The sequence below is a fragment of the Camelus bactrianus genome, chromosome 26 (genome assembly GCF_048773025.1).
Source record: "Camelus bactrianus isolate YW-2024 breed Bactrian camel chromosome 26, ASM4877302v1, whole genome shotgun sequence".
In the NCBI taxonomy this organism is placed as follows: Eukaryota; Metazoa; Chordata; class Mammalia; order Artiodactyla; family Camelidae; genus Camelus; species Camelus bactrianus.
The window spans coordinates 22,051,211-22,073,991 of NC_133564.1; the positions used below are offsets into that span (position 1 = coordinate 22,051,211).

The 22,781-nt window shown below is 35.0% G+C and overlaps 1 protein-coding gene across 1 annotated transcript in view; it reads left to right on the forward strand.

The window, feature by feature from the left end:
- The first annotated feature begins 294 nt into the window (after positions 1-294).
- The window catches only part of SGCZ (sarcoglycan zeta), a 40,916-nt gene continuing 18,429 nt past the window's right edge, over positions 295-22,781 (forward strand). The window contains exons 1-2 of the mRNA XM_074353780.1: positions 295-355; positions 2,223-2,345. Of these exons, the coding sequence (XP_074209881.1) occupies positions 295-355; positions 2,223-2,345 (184 nt within the window). The remainder of the gene's footprint in view (positions 356-2,222; positions 2,346-22,781) is intronic.

Here is a 22,781-nt window from a genome sequence, read left to right on the forward strand (position 1 = left end):
ATATTTGAAGGAAGCAACATAGTGTACAAGTTAAGGTTTTGTGTGTATAGTATCTATAATATCTTTCAGGCAGTTCAGATTTAATTGAAGATAAATTGAAACACAGAAGCCTCAAACTCCATAAATCACTTTTATCAACACATCTGACCTCAAGCATGGTTTTTCGAACATCATCCATTTGGGTTATGATGTTTCAGAGATTAAAACCTCAGTATCAGAAAGTTGGACCACGATTAGAAGAGAGACACGATCAACTGAACGTAGGCTGCTGAAATGTTTACAAGGTCAAGTGTAATGACTGTGACCAAGAACAGTAGGGCTTTCACGGTTCCTCCAATATTGTCATTAAATTCCCGTAAGAAAAGTTATTTCCTTAAAAAAAAAGATAACAGACTTTAAAATACAATTCATGCTGTTTTGAGCTTGACAGCTCGCACGGTTAACACCAGTTTTATAGCACTTAGCATTGTCCTAGTTGAGGCTTTTCAAATTTTCTGTGTGGACCTGAAAACATGTATGTAGTTTCAGAATATAAGAAAAATATACATCTTGTTTTCAGAGAAATTTTCCTTCATGTTATCAAGGTTTGGAACTGATGTCTTCTTACTGAGTGATCTTCAGAAGCTATGATGGTGGGGAGGTGTAAGTTACCAAAGCCCATGGACTAGGATTGAGAGTAGGGCTGATGTGTGCTTGAGGACCAAGGAAAGGGGAAGAAAGCTTACGTCTTGTATTGATTCACATCTAGAACATTCTTTTACTAAGTGTGCACTAGAAATAAGACACAATTTTAAATTTGGAAGGTATTGTGGAATACAAGTACAATCTCATGTTTTGAATGCCTGGGGGATCATAGAGTTAACAAAAATGGTAGCACATTGACTGGATGGCTTTAAACAACAGAATTTTATTTCTCACGGCTCTAGAGGCTGCGAAGTCTAAGATTAAGGTACCAACAGACCCACTTCCTGGCTTGCAGACAGCCAGCTGCTCTCTGTGTTCTCATTTGGCAGATTGCACACAGAGAGAAAGCAGACTTATTTGTGTCTATTTGTAAGGGCACTAATCCCATTCATGAAGGCTCCACCCTCATTACCTAATTACCTTCCAAAGACCACATATCCTAACACCATCACATTATGAGTTAGAATTTCAACATGAATTGGGGGCGTACACAAACATTCAGTCCATAGCATATAGAGAAATAAATGAAAGGAAACATGCACAAAGTGTGATGTGACCAGTTCCCTGAGTGGACTGTATTGCACCTGACAAGAGTTTCTGATGTGGATAGCAGAGGAAGGCTGTTCCAGATCTTAACAGGAGGGGAAGATATAGATCCATATGCCAAAACGTTATGCCAAAAGAAATAAATTAATGTTATGAAAATAGCAGTTCCTCACCCCTTGACCACTTTGATCTTCTTGCTGAAGCTCTCCTAACTTTCATATTATGTTTTCCAGATATGGGAGCTGGCTTTGTGGACTGTGCATGGATTAGTACGCAAAATTTTTCAATAAATTAAATTGGAAATAGATTTTCAATTCCATGATATAATTATGTTTATCTAATATTGTATTTTAATAAATTAAGACAATTATCGATTAGAAGATACACTTGAGAACACTAAAATATGTATGTATTTTACACCCACATTTGCAATATTGAATCTAAAATGGATTCACATTCAGTGATGGTAAAGAGTGAACAAATTTCAATATTAAAATCTATGAAATATAGAATAAGTTTCAAAACTGAATAATGCCTTACAAGTACCTTGTGATGTAGCAAGTGTGGGCACTATTTTCTACTCGCAGAGAGAACATACGAGAGTCATTCAGTCCACAAGTCCTTATTAAGCATGCAGTGCATGCCCCGTGTTATACCAAGCCTTCAAGCAGCAACCAAGAACAAAGCAGACGTCGTCTCTCCTTGTATATACGCAAAGAATTTTTAACTGGCTAAACTCACAAACCTTGTCAGGACTACATCAAGAATTTAGAGGTCATTTGCTTACTCAGCCATCCTAGCCCAGCCATCCTGCACCAAATTAGCCTCCTGAGAAGGATGATAATTTTAAAATATTAATTTAGGTATAAAATGTACTGTAGAGATTAACCAAATAATATGTGCATTTCTCTTCTTTTTCTAAAAAAAAACAACTGCATGTTAATGGTTTCCTGCATTCCAGATTCATCTTTAAACCTTTCCTCTGACCATAGGAGCTGAGGCTGTGGAAGCTCAGTGTAAAAGATTTGAAGTGAGAGCGAGTGAAGACGGCAGGGTGCTGTTTTCTGCAGATGAAGATGAGATTACCATTGGGGCTGAAAAGCTGAAAGTTACAGGTACTGTAGATGGAGGTCTTGGAATAATGTTTAATTCTTGGAAGAATATAGACGTGAACCATAAACTATTTTTTTAAGATGTATGTTTCCCATGCCTAAAATTGAGTCTCCTGCAGTATCATGGTATCACATCATTTGATTTTCCAGCAGTACTCAAGTGGAAGGCACTGCCTGTAGTTGCAGGAGGGGCTGTAAACATTAGCCTTAGTGATATAAAAGCAAAGCTGCGTGTCTCAGGCAGGGATGGGGCAGAAATCTGGGTGTGGATGGGGGAAGAAAAGGTAGGGTGCAAACAATGAATACAGCTTACTAAACGTGAGAGACAAATACAATTTAGAGGTGTTATTTTAAAGTAAAAGATATGGAAAAGAAGAACTAAAATGTAAATATCAACTTTAGAAGGAAGTAGGGGGAAAGGTCATAAGTAAACTAAATTCTTGTTCTTTAGGACTCATAATTGTCCTCAAAAGTATATAAATCAAGAAATCATGCTGATCACTTATTATATAGACATTATAAAAGTCATTATTCTAATATTAGGGCCATTAGTGTCAACTACCAACTGAAATTAAAAAGCAAAAGCAAAAACAAAATAACAGAATGTTAAAAGCAGGACTGGAGATGAGGAAGAGTTTTATTAAGACTGTTTTAATTATTTTAAGCACAGTCTCTTTTGAATTACTTGATTTACAACCACAGTTCACATAATTTTGATAAAATATTTTTAAGTATTTAAAGAGGCCAATATTTAAAACATGAAATATATTTGGCTTAGCATTTCCCAAAATTTGAGTTTTGGGACAGCTTGTGGGACATCTATCACATCTATTTAGGAAAACGGAATCTATGAGCCACGTGAGAACAGTTTGCATGATAAATCGCCTCGGCTCTTGGGCTGTTTGGATTGAATTCTGCCTCTACCGTTCAACATTTTACATAAACATTATGCCTTCTATTTTCCTTCATCTAAATGATTGAAATTATAATGATAACATTAGCACTCAAATTACACGTGTGTGTGTGTTTGCACGTGCCTGCATGTGCATGTGTGTGTTTAGAAAGTTTTGGTCACATAATGAAGATATCGTAAAGGTTAGCTTTTAATTTTTATTAATAAAAATTATATTAATATCACCAATATCCCAGACATGAGGACCTGTGTGGATTTCAATAAAGATATGCTATTAAATAGCAATAAAATTCAGCAAGGATTTTTGAATGGGGGTCCTCATTGAGCATCTCTGGTCTGGCTCACAACCTACTACCACCATCCTACTGTCCCCCAGGGCCCCCTTTTTCCCTTTCATGAGTTTTCTGCTGAGTAGCTCGATTCTGCACCATTGGGCTGGTGTTTGGGCTGGACCGCATGACTGCTCATCAGCCTCATTTCTCTTTTTTTCTTTAGTCTCTTTGGAATGGTCAGGAAAGGAGGCATGTACGTGGGGTAAACATTGGCTTCCTAAGTCCTGAGTTGGCAGTCAGGGAACAAAAAAAAATGTTTTTAATTAAAAAAGCATGAGGATTTTGGTTGACAAAAACACAGACAAATCAGAAAGGAAATTGACTTTAGGGCCCTTGGTGCTAAGATTTGAGTTGCTAGTTGGTGAGAAAATCAGGAACCAGGGTAAAAATGTACTCAGGGGAATTGGGCAGATGTGATTTTGATATTTAACAATCTTTAAACCTTGGTAGTACCTACCAGTTATCAGATTTGTTACCAACATAATCCTCATAGCTTTTAGGATATTACACACTTATCCAAAAATTATTTTATCTATATTTAGGTGTTCCCACTGGATACACTGCAGTAATAAGCGAAGGGAAGTTCTAGAGTTCTTGACAGCTTTTATGGTCTCACAGAATTCTTTCTCTGATCTTTATATTGCCTTGATTTTTCTTATAACTGTTGCAGTGAAGTACTGTCTTCACAAAACTACACCGTTAACTTACTATTTTAATTTTTCTTTGAGGTGGGTGGATACTCACCTTTATTTCCTCTTTTTCTTGGTAGCCAGGCTGCCATCCTTGAACTGTTAATTAGACTATTAAGTCAGAGGAGAAAGTGCTTCCTGAAAAATCTAAGTTTTTTGTGCTTTTCAATTAACTATCTTTGGGTAGTGATCTCTGCTAACCTATTCACTCTTTCTCTCTCTCTCTCTTCCACTCTGAGTATGTGTGAATGTGTGTGTATGTGGTTTATGCATGGTATATTGTGTGTATTTATAGATAGATTATCACACAAATCTCACTCTGACTCTTTTTCCATATTTCTCTGTCTCAAACATATGCACATAGTTTTGACTTTATTCTTCATAATACTCTTGATCTATATTTTCTAATTATCTCAAAATTAATCAGTTTTACAATATATTTCTGTTCCATATGACTTCAGAAGGTCCCAAATAATAAAATGATTTAATTTGAGGTCATAATCACAGAATCCAGGCATATTCTTGTAAGGGATTGGAACCTTAACACAGAATGAAAGAGTGTCTATAACAAGTAACCCTGGCTTTTCACCTGAAGGGCGATGCAGGAAGCTCCACATTGTCTATAAATACATGCTAAGTTAGGGAGTATTTTAACTTGACTAGAATTCCTCCCCTGTATCCAGTCACATTTCTGTTTCTCATAGAAGAGCCCCTGTAAACCCACAGACACAAACACACACACATACACACGCATTCTCAAATTCCTGAGAGGCCCTTACTCCATTACCAGAATAATGCATATTAACTTTAGAGTAGCTTTATTCCTTCCTGTGATACTTCTAAAATAAAGGAAAACACAGTTATCAAAGGCAAATATAATATAGAATTTCACATGCTTAGACGAGAAAATTGTGCATAGCGTAGCGTGCAATTTAAGGGCACTGGGATTGATTAGTAAGCTCACATGTACTTTCAAGCAGTGCTTGAACATTTGACAAATAACACTACAAAGAAACAGTGACTCCAGGGTACTTCATATAAATTAGGTAGTGGTGCTGACAAGACTTCAAAGTTGCACGTGATGAGAGATCTGTGTGAGGCTTATTCTAGAATTTTAAATTGGTGACACAAAATTTTTCCATTTAAGCAATATCCATGGGAATTAATATGAATCCTTTCTGATGTATATTTTAAGAACAATAGTATTCCGTACATGAACTTCTCTTTCAGGGAGACAGATGTGGATAAATTTATTTAGACAATGAGTATGTCTGTGCACCTGAGACGAAAATCATTTATGACTAAAATTATTCGTAGATCTAGTGTAGCTGAGGACATTTAAATTTACTCTACTTAGAATGTAGCAGAAATTTACCTGATACATCTAAATATTTTAGGGTGCAGGAGGATGGAAGTAAAATGTCAAATGGTTACCTGAACACCGCCACCCCGCATTACCCCATCATCATGATAAGCAGTGAATCATATGCTTTACATTTGTAATTTTTTATTCTTGATATTACTTGACTTACTCAGTAATAGTTTGCTTAAATCTTAATTTGAATATACGTATTTGACCTTAACATGCCATCTCTATATCACTGAATATGCAGTTTTATACTTCAGCTCACTTATGCCCACTTGACAAATTTATTTTCTTCTGTATTGCCTAATATTGGTCAAAGATATTACTTAATACAATTATCTTTTAGACCAGGTTGATAAATAAAAGATATAAACCTTTACACTCAGAAGACTCTTAAATTTAGAGCTTTCAGGCAGAATCAATCAACTGCAATTTGTACTTTCATTTGTATTCCAAGTAGTGTATTAACTTAGAAAACAAAATACAAGTCATTTGACTTTATAAAGTGAAGACTTTAGCCCTATAGGATACTTTCATGTTAAATTAAAAGTCATTAGCTGGACTTGCCTTTGAGAGGAAAGTAGAAAATAGCTCAATGTATGAGAAGGAAGCATATCTCTTTTATCAGGCAGTAGAAATTAAAACTGGCAATCTGAAAGAACAGTGAATCTGAATCATGCATCCACCCTGTGCCCTAGTGTTTGCTTGAAAGCCAAAGAGTTTCATTCCTTTGTCTCTGTTCTAATTGAATGTTTGGAAAGGTAGACAAGTTTCAATGCTTGTTTGACAACAGAAGAAAGGATTTTCCAAAGAGCTGTCTTTTAAATTAAACACTATGCGTCTGGATTGAAATCAATATTTTCTGGTTTGTTTTTATTAGTTAGTCTTCTACATCCTTGTTCCTGTTCTTGTTCTTGTCTGTTCAGTTAGAACACTGTGAGGGAGGTCAGCTTTGGGATCAAACTTTCTATTATGTAGGACCATGGCTCCTCCAGTTTGTCCAAATGCTAAAAACATGGTAACACTCAGCCAACAGGACGGAGCTCCTTGGTCAGAACAGCAGCTGAAGAAAACGTGATTAGATCAGGTGCTAAGGAAAGTGATGTGCAATCACTTAATTTTGTTTGGTGTGGCATTTTAAGTCTTAGACTTGGGTAAATCACCCAACTCAATTTTCTAGTTGATTTTTTTAAATTTACTTAGCCGCCTCCACCTCCACCTCCTCCTCTCCTCTCACCCCAGCGAGACTGAGGAAACACTTCAACAGTATATGCACATGGTTACTGCCTCTAGCTGCTTTTTAAACTTAGTGAAGTTAAAGCTTTATCAATGTTCAAGATTAGTACCACTCTGCACTCTACCCAAGTTTTCAGGTAAAAACCGATTGCAGGTTTTGAAGTATGTAAATGAAGAACTATGACATCTTGCAAGAAACAGCTGCTTCCTCTAAGCACCTACTGACAGTCTTCTCCTTGACTTATATTATTTATCTGGGCTCTGCTTTTAATGCTTCCTACTTTTGTTAAAGCAGAACTTCTTGAAAGCATAATTGTATAATAGAAATGTGAAGAAAATCATAAAATGGGCCAATCACTTATAAACCCCTTATAAATAGTGTGGAGGAAGATTGAATTGATATCTTTGTATATTGGTTTTAAAATTTTCCATTGGTGCTTAAATATTTTTAATAGCTTTGGACCCTAGATCCACAAAATATCTCAAAAATAGAATTTATCTTGTACTTGGATAAATGAATAGTCTGATTTCTCATATATCGTGATGAAGTTTAAAGAATACATGAAGTATAGATTATGGTCTACAGAATTACTTGCAATTTCTTTATTGGCAACTTCTTTATTTTCTAGCTGGCTGTCAGCCAGGAGTTGTTTGCTCCTAGAGACTATCCATAATCCTCTTCGTGTTTCCCAAGTGAGCTGCCAGTAGGAACCCTGGGTTGAGTCCCTCTCATGAATCAGATCTCCCCAATTTCTCCTGTTGCATCTGTCCTATTTCCTTTTCTGCCAACAAATGGGAAAAAAAATTTTAATGGATGGCAAACTAGTGAGAGAAAGTGGGATGAGGTTTGAATTTTAGATAGCCTCAAAGCATATTTATTAAAACATTAGTTTTAAAAGGGGGAAAGTAACTTCACAGTGATAAACTCTGGCTTGTGACCCTCTTACTCAAATAGTGAAAGTAAACATCACTAATCCTAAGAGACATTATGTAACACCTGATAGGTGGCAACAAGAAGAGAAGATCATTTCCAAGTTATTCCAAACAAAAATTCATAGCCTCGGTATAATCATACAATATAGCACACACTGAAATTGAGAGATATTTTATATAATATTATGGTCATGAAATCAAGGGAAAACTGAGGAACTTTTGGAAACTGGAGATACTTGCCTACTAGGTATACAGTGTCATTCTAGATTGCATCCTTTGCCTACAAGGTATATTATCAGGACAAATGGGGTACCAGTTACCTATTTTTTGTGTAATTATCTAAAAACTCAGTGGTTTTAAAACAAACATTTATTTTGCTCACCACCTGCAATTTGGTAGGGCTTAGTGAAGAAAGCTAGGCTCTTCACTTGGTGATGACTGAAAATTTTTAAAGTCTGGAGGCTAGTATCCTATGAAGCCTTGCTCGCTCACATGCCTGAAAGTTAAGGATACCTGTCATCAAAGACCTTAGACAGGGCTGTCTGCTAGACCACCTGCATGTGGCACTTCCAAGAGCCTCAGCTTCCACATTTCATGGTGCCTGGGTTTTAAAGATAAAGTTTTCAAAGAGAGAGAGAGAGTCTCAGCAGGACACTACCAAATTTTCTAAAACAGCTTCAATCCATCATTTTACAAAAGAAGTGTTAAAGAATTTGTGGACATGTTTCAAAGCCAGTCACGTTTATCAAAACTTGAATGGGGTCCCTGAGCCAAGGATATACAAGAGTTTGTCTGTTGGTTTGTTTGTTTTTTAAAGTATACTCATGACTTTTCTTCAAGGTTGACATTGTTTCAAACAATAAAATATAAATTTGAACATCATTAATAAACCACAGGTACCATTCCCCACATGTGTCTCAGCTCAGGGTGCTATAATGAAATATCATAGACTGGGTGGCTTGAAGAGTAGAAATGAATTTTTCTCACAGTTCTGGAGGCTGGAAGTCCAAGATCAAGATGACAGCATGGTTGAGTTCTGAGAGCATTCTTCCTGGCTTGCAGAAAGTGGCATTCTCACCGTGTCCTCACGATGCAAAGGGAGAGAGAGTCCTGGTATCTCAGCCTCTTCTTAGAAGGACACTAATCCTACCATGAGGGCCCCACCATCAGGTCTCATCTGAATCTAATTATCTCCCAAAGGCCCTATCTCCAAATACCATTATATTGTGGGTTATAGCTTCTACACATTTTTTGAGGGGACAAAATTCAATCCATAGGGCATGGTAAATTATTTTATTAAAAATTTAAAAAAAAAGAAGTATCCAATATTAAATTTCAATTCTGTGAAGACCTTGATAGAGGGAAATATAATTACATAGTGTAGGTTTGTAGCTTTCTGATGATGTGGCTTTAATGTAATGGTAAATCTCAGAGACTCCAGATGAATCAATGACTGTTTGGTCCCTTGGCCTATTCCTCTTGAGTATCAGTTGCCAAATTGATAAAACCAAAGGAGGTTTTATTGTAGTTGGATTGCTAACAATGGAAGACTGCAGTCTCTGTTGAGTGAATAAAACACGGGCCTTCTGTGATACGAATTGAAAGAGGACCCTGCAGCTTGAGTCCATTTCATTTCTCCGATTGTTCTCCTCCTCAGTGGAAGTGTCAAATTTCTGGTCACCTTACTCTGTAGTATATATTTCATTTTATTGCTGAATTAGAGTCCCAATCCTGATTTCTCTGACCTAATTAGATAATTCTAATTCTTTTAACCCCTCTCATTCATGCTCAGAGGTAGGCTGGAGAGCACTTTTGACAAGATTAAAACTGTCCTCAGAAACAAGTTTTGAATAGGCTTAAATGTCAAGATAAGTACTCAAGTGGAAGTCCCAAAATTCTGACTTTTGGAGGGAACATTTACTATAAACTTTTATTTTGAAATAATTAGAAATTCATATGCAGTTGTAAGAAATGATACAGAGAAATTCCATACAAGATTTATCCAATTTCTCACAATGGTGACATCTTCAAAATTGTAGTATAATATTGCAACCGGGGTATTGACATTGATAGTCAAGATACAGACAGTTCCATCACCACAGGCAACCCTTGTTGCCCTTTGGAAACCACACCTGCCCTCTTAACCCCTGTAAATCACTTATGTATTCTCCAATTCTGTACTTTTCTCATGGTAAGAATGTTTTATACATAAAATCATTCAGTAGCAACCTTTTGGAATTGTTTATTTTCTTCTTACTCAGCATAATTCACTGGAGAGTCATTCAAGTTGTCGTTTGTATCAATAGTTTCTTCTTTTTGTTAATGAGTAGCATCCTATAGTATGAATGTACCACAGTGAATTTAACAGTACACTGCTGAAGAACATCTGAGTTGTGTAGGTTTTGGCTGTTATGAATAGAGCTATTATGAACATTTGTGTACAGCTTTTTCTATACACATAAATTGCATTTATCTGGGATAAATATTCTGAAGTGTATAAAGGCATAGTCCCTAGAGCATAGAGGATGTAGAAATAATAATCATTTCAAAATATTTATTTCTATACATAAAAAAAGAAAAACTTGCTTAGATTTTATAGGAATTGCATTAAACCAACATATAAATTTTAGGAGAACTGACATCTTTACTATATTGAGTCTTCCAGTCCATGAAATGTTATCTATTCATCTGTTTAGCCTTTCTAAGATACTTTCTTTAACGTTCTGCATGAACATTTTGTCACTTAGAGCAGACATAGCCTAGACATGGTTTCATTTCTTAGTTTTCTTTGAAGTACTTAAAATGTGTACAGTGTTTATAACTTTTGACTTTATAAGTTCATTGTTAATATATAACATTTAATTGATTTTTCATGTATTAATCTTGTATCCTTACATCCTGTGACTTTAGTGAACTCACTTAGTGGTTATAGGGTTTTTTTTTTGCAGATTTGGGGGATTTTCTATGTTGATAATCATCTCTTATGCAAACAGAGACAGTTTTATCTCTTCGTTTTTAATCTGTTTGACTCATTTCTTTTTCTTTTTTTCTTTTTTTTTTTTTTTGGCCTTATAATAGTGGCCACACATTTCAGCTCTATTTGAATAAGAATGGTGCAGTGGAGAAAGATGTTTCTCAAACAAATGTTTTGAAAAAAATAATAAAATGCTCAGATTTTATGAGGTTCTGGCCAGTCCATTTGAAGATTAAGGAATTATATATTGTTTTCTTACAAATAATGTTAATATTACTTAAGTCATATGTGTTTTATGATTGAATAACCTTATTGTAAATACTCAAAAGTCATGAGCATTTCACAAAACATACGAAGTCTATAGTTACTTATATTACTCGTAAATCAAACAAAAATTCAGACAAGAAAGAGCACCAGTTATTATTTCAAAGTGATAAGAATGGCCGTGCCTTCCAGAGGTTATGATGAAAATTGCTGTTCTTTAAATGATAAAAATATCATTAGCCAAACCTGTTTAAAGAAGCAATAGAAAAATAAAGAGAAATGTAAAAATGAAGTTCTAAGTCAAATAAATAAATCATGTCCCCATCCTCTTTCATTGCTATAGATTTTACCTGCAATTTGACAAATTTGGCTATTTCACAATTATTTTTCAGTTATTGTTACGACGGAAAATGCTGAGAGTAATTTTTAACTTCAGCCCGCTAAAAGCTAGCTATCAGACAATCATTCAACAAAATAAATTCTGGACAATGATAACCTTTCACTGAATACAAATATGTTCAGTTTGATGTCAACTTACCTGTTTTGAAGGGTCAAATGGGAAGGAGGAGTTAGGTTCTGAGAAGAACAGGCAGAGCTATAATTACTGGAGGGATTCAAGGTGTAGTGATTAAGAACATTTCCTCTGGCATTACAGCTCCACTGCTTTCTAGAAGTGTAATCATGATCAATTTATACCTCACTGGATTTTCATTGAATTAATGTGAGCTGACCCCTGTAAAGCATGCTGTCTGACACATAGTAAGTGGTCAGTAAATGTAAAAAGTTATTGTTATTCTAACACACATAAAGGCATTACTTCAATATGACATGTTAATGAAATGACACTCTTCCTCTCCTATTACTTACTGTAAAGACCTTCTAAATGTTATTGTTTATCATTTATCTCTCTCTACACGACTATATAAAAGTTAATGCTGAACATTTTATGTAATACTGAATAATATTTAATCCAATGTAATAAAAGTAATTTAGTAGGTCTTTCAGAGGTATTTAAGTGAAAATAATACGAGATCACAAGAAGGAAAATAAAATGAAAAATAAATGTGGGAAATGTATTACATATTAAAATTTAGGACATGAAAATAAAGCATCACAACTAATCAAAATAATGAAATTAATAACATGCTGGTGTGACCTTTACCCTTTGACAAAGTATAGTCATTCACATTAATTCATTTACTCCTCAGTACTTAGGGAGATGTGTATTACTATCTTCATTTTGCAAACTGAGTCTCTGATTAAGTGATTTTTCACAAAATATACACAGCTATCGATAGCAGACCAGGAATTAGATCCATTTCACCTCTCTAAAGTCCAGTCTCATTTCTGCTTCATTTTATCTGTGTCAGTATATGCTTGGGTGTATAATACATTCAGATCCTGAATTAGAATTTCTGTAACAAGAAGGAGAGCTTCTAGGATCTGATTTATTTGGTAGGTAGGTCATTATTTCAAGCAGATTTATTTAGTGGGCTGGAAAAAGTTGGAAGTAAAGGGGAATGAGCACACTTGAATACTATATATCTGACTTTCTCAACTAAATCATAGAGTTCCTGGAGTAACCTCCCTATCTTCACGTAGCTATGTAAATTGAAAGCTTAGGATATGCCAAACAATGTCATGGGGAAAGATTGAGATAAATGATTGATGTTAGAATCACTTTGGAAAAACAGTAATTTAATCTTGGTCTGCAATTTAAAAGGTCTATTGCAATTTGAAAAAGAACTAATTTTAGTTTTAACTCAACTGTATATTCATTAATCAGGCTGACGTTTGTCTTCAGAAGGAACTTGCTAGGGTGTGTCAAAATGAATTTTATTCCTAATTTCACCTGGAGTTTTATGTCAGTATGTTTTGCATATGTGGATAAAAATTTCCATGTTCATATAGATGATAACAAGGGCAATGTTTCATTTTACTATACAGGGAGGGAGGGAAGGAGGGAGAGAGGAAGGGAGAAAAAAAAATTTGCAAGCTTGGATGGGTTGCCTACATTGTCCAATTACTAACTAGATGCATTAATTTTTGTTGCTGCTGTAATAATTGCCACAAACAGTGGTTTAAGACAACACATTTATTATCTACAGCTCTGGAGTTTGGAAATCTGAAATGTTTCTGACTAGGCTAGAATCAAGGTGTCTGCTGGGCTGTGCTGCTTCCTGGGAGAATCCATTTTCTTGTCCTTTCCAGCTTCTAGAAGCCCTTGACTTTCCTGGGCTCCTGACCCCTTTATCTTCAAAGCCAGCAACAGCAGACCAGGTTGCTCACACACTGCCATGTCTCTGATTCTCCTTCTTCGTGATCCTTGTGATTGTTTTGGACCTCTTGGATAATCCAGAATAATTTTCCTATTTTGAAGTGATTAGATCCATCTTAGTTCCATTTACCCTCTAAAATCCCCTTTGCTTTTAAGGTGACATATTCACAGATTTCAGGGATTATGACGTGAATCTTCAGGGATTATGACGTGAGGAAGAGCATTATTCTGCTACAACACTAATTGATAATTGTTCTGTTTCATCAAACATATATTTTTATGTGTTTCCCAAAGACAGGAAGAATAAGTACACGTTTCCTACTTTCTTAAATTCAGAATTTGGGGGGGAAACCCACCAAACTAGGAATGAGCATATTGGTTAGTCTGACTTTTGTCATCGTTGGTTTGTACTTTTTCTAACGCTACGTCATCTGAATGCTGTATGCGTTTGGGCCAGTTATTTAGCCTCCCTTTGCCTTCAATTCTTCGACTGTAAAATGGTGATGTTACCTGACTTAATATTTGTTCAGTGCTTAGTACATGACAGGTGAGCTGAGTGTTCAGTACCTGTTGCCATGATTGTCAGTATTGTTAGTAGTTGTTATTGTCATAATAGTGTTACCAGTTTCTTCATCTGTTAGTTTCTGATATCCTACAAGGTTAACCTAAGGATCAGTAATATTTTGTTGGAGAGAACAGTATACAAATGACTTGAAATTAGAGCAAAGTAATGTCTCCTTCCAAATGTGGCCAAACTGGAAAAAAAATTTCCAAAATCCCGCTCATAATTGTGCAACTGAAAGACAGAAGGCTGGTGCATTATTCATCAGCTCTTCTCCCCATTGTTGAAAGGGAGCCTCAGGGGTGTTAATTCCCTGGCACAGCATTTCGGGGTGATCTTGGATGCTGCTTGTGCTCTGCTTCCTGGGGCTCCAAGAAGCAGAGAGACTCGCAGCACGTGCTGGAGGTGGGACGTACTGCACCTGAGCCCAAGGTGCCTGGAGCTGATCTCCATCCACAGCTGTGGCCAAAGTCAGCTGTAAGACAGGTTGCCCATTTCCTTCAGAAATTAAAATATACTCGTTTTGATCACAGGTCTGGGCATGAGCTAGTAACCTCGTGATATGAATAAAAAATTGAAAAGAAAGATGTTTAAAGATCACTTATTCACAATATAGAAGGTGCCAATCTCTATCAAGTAAATTACTCATTTATAGACTCAGCTTCTTATTTACACACAAATTTTATAACATCACTCCTTTGTCCAAATACAAACACAAAACTTATTCAATATTGGTGGATACAAGTTTCATTGCATGGCCTCCTTTAAGTTTATGGCTGAGAAATCAAATGAATTATTAGTTGGTAATTATTGATAATTATCCTGGTTATTCTGGACCTTAGGACAAGTGGATCAGAGTAAGCTTTCAGGAGCCAACCTACTTTCTCATCCCTCCTTTACTACATGGCAGGTGAAATAAACCTCATGGGATCTCACTTTAAAACTTATCTAAGATTTTAATTACTCCAAACTTCCCACCACATTTGAATTTTTTATACCTTTGTAAGGTGGTCATTCTCCGTTTCAACATTTAATGACAGAACTCTCATAACCTCTTAAGACAGTCTGATTTATCTTTAGACATTAACTTAAAAAGTCATTTTATCTCTAAAAGAGATAACAAAACATTTCTATTTAAGATAACATCTAACTGAGATACTGCTACCACTTAAGAATTGCGTACATTTTGTACATTGGACTTTAAATGATTTATTCAATTTCTCTTCAAGTTCTTAGTTATTTTCTATTGGTTTCTTTGTTTTTGTTACTTTCAAGAGTTTTTTTTAATTGAAGTGTTTTTGACTTACAATGTTGTGTTAGTTTTTGTATATTTGGAAATCGCTCTGTCAGTTATAAGTGTTACAAATATCTCCTCCAAGGTCAAGTTTTGCCTTTCAATTTCTTACGGTATCCTTTGTTGGGCAGAGACTCTTGATTCTAGTGTATCAAACTCGTCGTATTTCCCTTTACTGTATTACAAATCTGAGTTCTCTTATCTAAATTCAAGTTCTCTAATCTGAATTAGAATTCTCTAATCTGAAGTCAAAAAGATACCCTCCAATATTGTCTTCTACACATTTTATAATTTACACATCATGTTTTTAATACAGCTGAAATTGATTTTTGCATTTGGCAGTAAGTATATTTTGATTTTCCCATGTAAACAATTATTGTAGCATCATTTATTGAATAGTTACTTGTTTCCCCACTTATATTCAATAGTAACTATTATAAATCAAGTTTTCATATAGATACAAATCTGTTGGTCTGTTTCTGAAGTCTCTCCTGCTCCATTGATCTATTTCTCCATCTCTACCGCAGCCACACTGACTTAGTAAGCAGAACTTCACAATAAGTATTTTTATTTGTTAGGGAAAATTTGGCCACTTGGCTTTTGGATTGGGGGGCTAGGAATTCAGAATTGTCTTGCTGTTCTTGCCCCATTACTCTTCTATGTATATTAAATTTAGCCCCAGCTTGTCAACTTCCATGAAAAAAGTGTTGATTATCTGAGATTGCATTAAATCTGTTCAAGGTTTTGGGGAAAATTAACAACTTTAGGTTGAGATCTTTTTATGATCACATTATACTCTCCTTATATTTAAAATTGCTTTAATGCCTTTTGATTAAAGTTAATAATTTATTCTATAAAAAGTTCACATAACTTTTATTAAATTTTAAGTCAAAGCAATTATTAATTTTATTAAATTTTCTGCAAGTTCTTTTAGATTTTCTATGTAGAAAACCATATTATATATACAGGTATATGAAGCATGAAGATTTTGTTACTTTTTCCCTCAAACAACATCTTTTTTATATATCTGCATTTTCCTTCTCTTATTACCATGTGGTAAGACAAGACCTATAGCAGAGAGTTGAAGTGGTCAATCTAACCAAAAGGTAAAACCACATTGTACCTTTGTACTCTTTTTCTTAAATGAAATGTTTTAACATGCCACCACTTTCAGGATGCTTTAGGTTTTATCGTAGATGTTTCTTATCGGTGGAAGGAAGTTCACTTACATTCCTATTTTTCTTAAACGTGATCATTGTTGTTGTTAATCATGAAAGAATGTTGAACTTTTTGAATGATTTCTGTATCTTTTGATATGGACACATAATGTTCTTCATCAATAAATAATTGATATTTTGATTAATTTTCTGCTGTTAAACCAAGTTTATATTCCTGTGATAACTCCTAAAGAAATGGTATTTCTTAATTTATTGTTGGTTTCAGCATGGTTGGTTTCAGAGGCTTTAGGATTTTGGTATCTATATTTGGTGTGAACCTTTAATTTCATATCTTGTATATCCCTTGTCTGGATTTACCCCAAATATTGATATATTGGATCATCATCTTTCTCCTTTTCCAATTCTCTAGAAGTTTCTATTGGATCAGAATTGTATTTGGCGATATTGTCAGGACTCAAAAACAAAAGCATCTGTGTCTGGCTTTCCCCAGTGAGATGCTATATATAATCTACATGCACACACACAGGCACACTTACAGACGTGTATGTTTATGCCACAACTTACGCTTTCTAGAAAATAAATGAACATTTTGTGTTGAAACTATTGCCTCTCTGCTTAAACAGTCAATGGTGAAATATTTGCTGAGTATATCAGTTGATACCAGAAATGTAAAATCTCAAATCTAGATTGTTCTGTTGTGTATTACTCCAGATTTACCAGCACAGGTGTCTTTATATCAAAAATTCTAATGCTAAGAGTAATGCTGAAACATTACTCTTGCAGCTAAGTGAGCCACCATCTTTGAAGAGGCTTGTGTGGCACATAAGCACACCACCCGCATGAAACACAGGGTGACGTAACAGCACACAAGTTTTGAAGACCCCTGGACTTGCCTATCGATACTTAGACTGGTTATGATTTGGGTGAAGCTTTAATGGCTTACTCTGCTTAGAATTGTTCTAAAGATAAAAGTAAGGTGTTCCTGGCAATCACAGCTGGGAATGTGATGAGTATTCTTACCAAAGAAAGTTCATTTTGGAGGAAAACGAGGTTAGTTCTGGTGAAAACCTACCATTTCTTTAGACTAATTAAAAGTAATGCTACCAAACCTCTTGTGGGTAGAAAACAAACACAAATAAATGGAGCTGTCTTTGTTTCCTAATTGGTACACAATGAATTACATGGCAGATGATAACACAACATTCACAGGAGCAATTTGGAACAAGAGGTTAAAAAAAAAATTCCAGAAACAAAAGAATGAAGGAATTTGTTTTGTCATTAGCAAGTGCTTTCTTCCTGGCTGTTTCCCAGCTGGGCTTTATGGTATGTACATTGTTTCTTAGACAGAATGCCGTTGTGCACACTTCATAGACTACAGTACAGTGTAAACATAACTTTCATATGCACTGGGAAACCAGAACATTTGTGTGATTCCCTTTCTTGCATTTATTTGCTTTCTTGCCGTGCTTTGGAACCAAACCCTCAGTATCTCTGAGATGGGCCTCTAAATCCATAAACACATGTAATACCCGAAGCCCCTAAAGACAGTTGGTTACCATCTCTTCTGGACAAACTTGTCTATGGATTTCTGTTCTCCATAGAATGTGCTTTAATGGCAATGTATCACGATTCCCGGGGGAAAAAATCATTGGGAAATAAAAGTGCCACTGGGATCCTTGTCATTCCACTTGTAATGATCAGCACGGTGTGTCAGCTGGAAACACAGTCTTCCTGCCTGTGACTACCAGCAGTAGAAAGCCCATCTTACTTCTCTCCAGAAAGCAGTCTAAGCAGAGTAAAGAATAAAATAAGACAAAAAGGCAGGACTAGGATATGCACTTTCTTTCCCCAAAGAACCTGAGTTTATGGTACCACTGACAGTAGATTTTTAGATAAATGAATTTCCTCAAGGATCAGAAAAGCTTAAATTGTATGTGGATTAAGCAGTGATAGAATTTATAAAGGAAAAGGTTGTACAGAAAATGTGCATCTATAAGAATGAATATGACCTTAAAGAAGGAAAACTAGTATTAGCTATGCTATCTGTATTTAGGTAAAATGTCCAAACCTCAAAACAAACTATGCTATTAGATCAAGTGTCTCAAAGCTTGCAATGACCATTTAAATGTGGTAAAAATATAAATCACCTAGAGAGCTGGTCTTACTGATTTTCCAAATCTCATTATGAATTAATCTTTTATGAAATCTTTTGAAAAATAAGTATTAACAATAATAGTATAGGTAGTTCATTTGTTATCAAGTTATTTATTTTTATATTTTAATTTCTGTTAAGATGTGTACAATGTAGTGATAAATCAATTTAAATATAGCTACCTTTTGATAAATTCATGATGAGAATCTTATTATGTGTGCTAAAGATATGCCGGTGGTGACACTTTTTCATATAAGATTTTTTAAAGGCCTCAAATGTGTATTGCTTCTCATTCCTTTAGTGATTATTGAAGTAAAGGGCAAATGGACAACCTTAGTAATTACAGACCTTGGAATTACTTACTACATTCTGAAAATATATACCCTAGGAGTGACTGAGGAGAGCCCTGCTTGACCTTCCAGTGCTCTTTTATGAAAGTGGAAATTTGAAAGAGAGATTACTTCTGTATCTTTTTCCATCAAGTTTTACTACATTTGAAAATAATTTTTTCCTTTTCTGTTTTCTCCACACACACTTTTGAATTTCAGGTATTTTTTGCTTTAATGAAAGGAATGGAAAGAATTAACAAATGAAAAGCTTTCTTCCCCCCCTAAAAATAATAGAAATAAATACTAGAAAAATACAAGCTACTGGAAGGCTGTAACATATGAGCAAGAAGGTATCTGCATTATTTCAAGTCATGATATATTTGTCTAATTTTCTTTATTAGTGATAAAATGTTTTATTTTTGAATATATTTCTTCCTGAAGAAAATAATTTTATTCTAATATATTTTCCATCTGATTATCAGGTACCTTTTCCATTATCTCACTTTATATTCTGAAAACCTTCAGAAGTGGAAGAGAGGACATGATTTGGCATCTGAGAATAAATGCCTTGATATGTTTTTTAAATATTGGAAAAAAGTGACTGAAAAGTAAAGACAGGTTTTGAAATAATTTATTTCCAGAAATATTGGCAGCTTAATCTCTAGTCTCAAATGAACAATATGGTGGTGTTTTTTTGTGTGTGTATTTCCACTGGAGACAGTTTAACAATATTGTTTCCCTGCTTTACTAGAAAAATTAGCATTGGATAGATTGATAATAACAGTTTTAATAAATTCAGATCATCACCTCAGGATATAATAACCTGATTTGTGTTGATGTATTAAACAAAGAAATACACTAGGAAACAGAAACTTAGCAAGTTTTACATATCAGTCATAAAATACTGCAGAGTAGTTTTTAATTTATTCTTGCCTTTATTAATACTTTCATTCCCATTCTTTCTTTCATTTACTGATCCTTAACTATATTAGAATCCAAGATCAGTACTAAGCATACAAAATTTATTAAGACAAAGTCCTTGAGATCAAGGAACTCATAAGTAAACTGCAAAGCAATGGGATAACTGCCAGGCACAGTAATTTTCACAAGGAGCTGGGGAAGTTTAGCAGACAGAAGAGAAGGAAGAACACAGAAAATGTTTCAGAGAAAATCCCGTAGAATCAGATCTTGAAGACTGAGTAGAGATTACCATCAAAGAGGCGAGAGGTTGAGGGCTGGGAAGAAGTAGCACCCTTGACAGTTTATAAACATTTCAAAATCTGCAGAAGTTTTATTGTCACTGGAATATCAAAAGCAGAGAACTGCTAAGAGGTAAGTCCTACTAAGGAATTTGGGCTTGACTTCCATAGACAATTGGATCCCAGAAGCATTATAAGTGAGAATTACAGTCAGCTTTGTATTTCTGAAATTTAGGTGGCTGTGGTACAGAGGAGTAATTTTGAGAGAAAATATAAGTAATACTGAAGTTGTAGAAAAAAGTAAAATAATATAGAAATTGAATAGGAAAAGGCATCTATGTATCCTTCCTCAGTTTCTGACTTGAGTTTTTAGGACATGACTTTACCATTAACCAAATTAGGTGGAATAAAAAGAGGGAGGAAAAAGCTTTCAAAAAAAACTCTTTGAAATACTGATTCTTACCAATATTTATTAATTACCTCACATGTGTGATACCATATTGTGCACAAGAATACAACAGGATATAAGCAACATACTTGATTTTTAAATTTTTTTAGCCTAGAAGGAAAGTAGCACACAATTTAGTATGCAAAATTTCAGAATAGACATGATTGCTTCCAAATGAGACTTACAGGTAGTGAACTCTAAGTATGTTCAGAGAATGAGCAGATTGCACTTACCTTGAGAGGCTGAAACATTAATAAAGAGAGTCCGTAGATGAGGAGAGGAAAAGAGTCTGAGCAAATGGATTCTGCATTCAAGCAGAAGTCTTGAATAGTGGACAGAGGCAGTATCCAAGAAAATAATTACACATTTTTATATAGGTGAGATATCAATAGGTTTGATAAGATTAGTGTAACAACGTATAGATTGTATTTCGTACAGTCAGCTAGAAGCAGGAACACCATTTTGATTATTAAAATAGCACAAATAGGAGACTTATTGTATGTTGAGCTGCGTTGACATTTTTTTCTTTTAAAGGGTAATGATGCTTTCAGGATTCAAAGGACCTTATCTTAATAGAGTAAAAGAAATGACAGTTAATAATTTACTTTTGCCAATGTGGTAACTCCAGCCCTTCCCCAAATAATTTTTCTGTCGATTTTTAGGAGCAAACTTATTTCCACTTGTATTTAAGGAAAAACGATAAGAAGTATGGCATACAGGTTTTGACATTTCTGGGAAAAAAAAAATTATGTAACTGTGACATTTAGAAATTGAAGGTACCTTGGAGATTATGTTATTTAGAGCTTAATTTTACAAATAGCAATCAGGGGCTTTAAATACTTGTCAAAGATCAAAGAATGAATTAGAGGCAGATTTGGGAATGAAATGAAACTGTTCCCTGTCTAATCTTCTACTTTACCAATTTAGATTTGGGGGGAAAGAGATAGAAATAAAGGAAAAAGAAAGCAAGACATGAAGACTTTCAAATAATTGGAAGTATTCAGAAGCATAAGTTTAAATTTGAAGATGATGAATAAATAATAATCCTTCTGGCCCTTGAACTCGGGATGAATTTGCCCTGAACCCCAACCCTATTCTAGTGCAGGAATTTAAAATGCTGCCTAAGATTCCCATTAATTGTCATGAGAAGAAGGCAGGAGTGATAAATACTCATGTTCTCTCTTTTTTTTTAAATTTTATTTCTGGAGGGGGATAATTAGGTTATGTATTTACTGTAATAGGATTGAACCCAAGATCTCTTGCGTGCTAAGCACACGCTCCATCGCTGAGTCATACCCTTCCCCGACACTCATGTTCTCTTAACCTCCCTTGCCTCCTGTCTTCTGTTACCTCTTCTGTCCCGTATTGATCTGGATGTGACATTCATTCCCTTCTTTGTCCCTCTCCAAAAAAAAAAAAAAAAAAAAAAAAAATCACAAAAATTATAATGATCATTGTAGATTTTATTGAAAAACTGAAGGTAGTAGTAGATCTCACTGGCAAACATCAAAACAAATAACAGTAGAATTTAGATGTTGCTCCTCCTCTTTAGCTTCCTTTCCCACAGACTGCCCCAGTCTTCGCTCCTTCCTTCCCCCATCCATCTGGCTTTGCTCTTTATTTTATTCTCCTTTCTGGTTCTCCAGAACAGCGAGCATTCTGTGCCAGACCTCAGCCTCCTCCTTCGAAGCCTTGCCGGCAGCTTATAGAGGCCCTGGCGAGGACGGCTGCTCCCTGGGCTGCTTTCTGCTGCTGTCCTTCATCTTACTTCTAAACCAGTGAAAACATTGACTGGTTCAACCACTTCAGACAGACATAGTAATGAATGTCTATATTATAAAAGTGCTAGGAAACAGAACTACAGAAATGAAAAAGGCCCCTGATCTCAAACAGAATAATAAAAAAAGATTTCTAATTTATAAATTGTCTTTCAACTTATTTAACCAAAGAATTTACATGCATTTAATAGCACAGGATCAAATCTAAAGATAATGAAGAAATAGGAATATTTTTGCTCCTGAAACCTAGATGACCCTGGACTTAAGTCCTCTTCCAGTATAGCAATTTAAAAATGCTGTCTAATGTCAATTAATTTTTTTTTTTTTTACTACATCTCCTAAGAATCCCATGGATTAGATATGGGAGGTGGAATGGCTGATCAAGCTCCTCCACCTTAAGTTCTGAGGTTGGAATTCTTACCTATTCAATGACTAAGGTTTCACTTTTGAGAAAAGAAATATTCTAAAAACAACACCCTGTACCACTCTTTCCCTAACTTCAATTTTTAAAAGG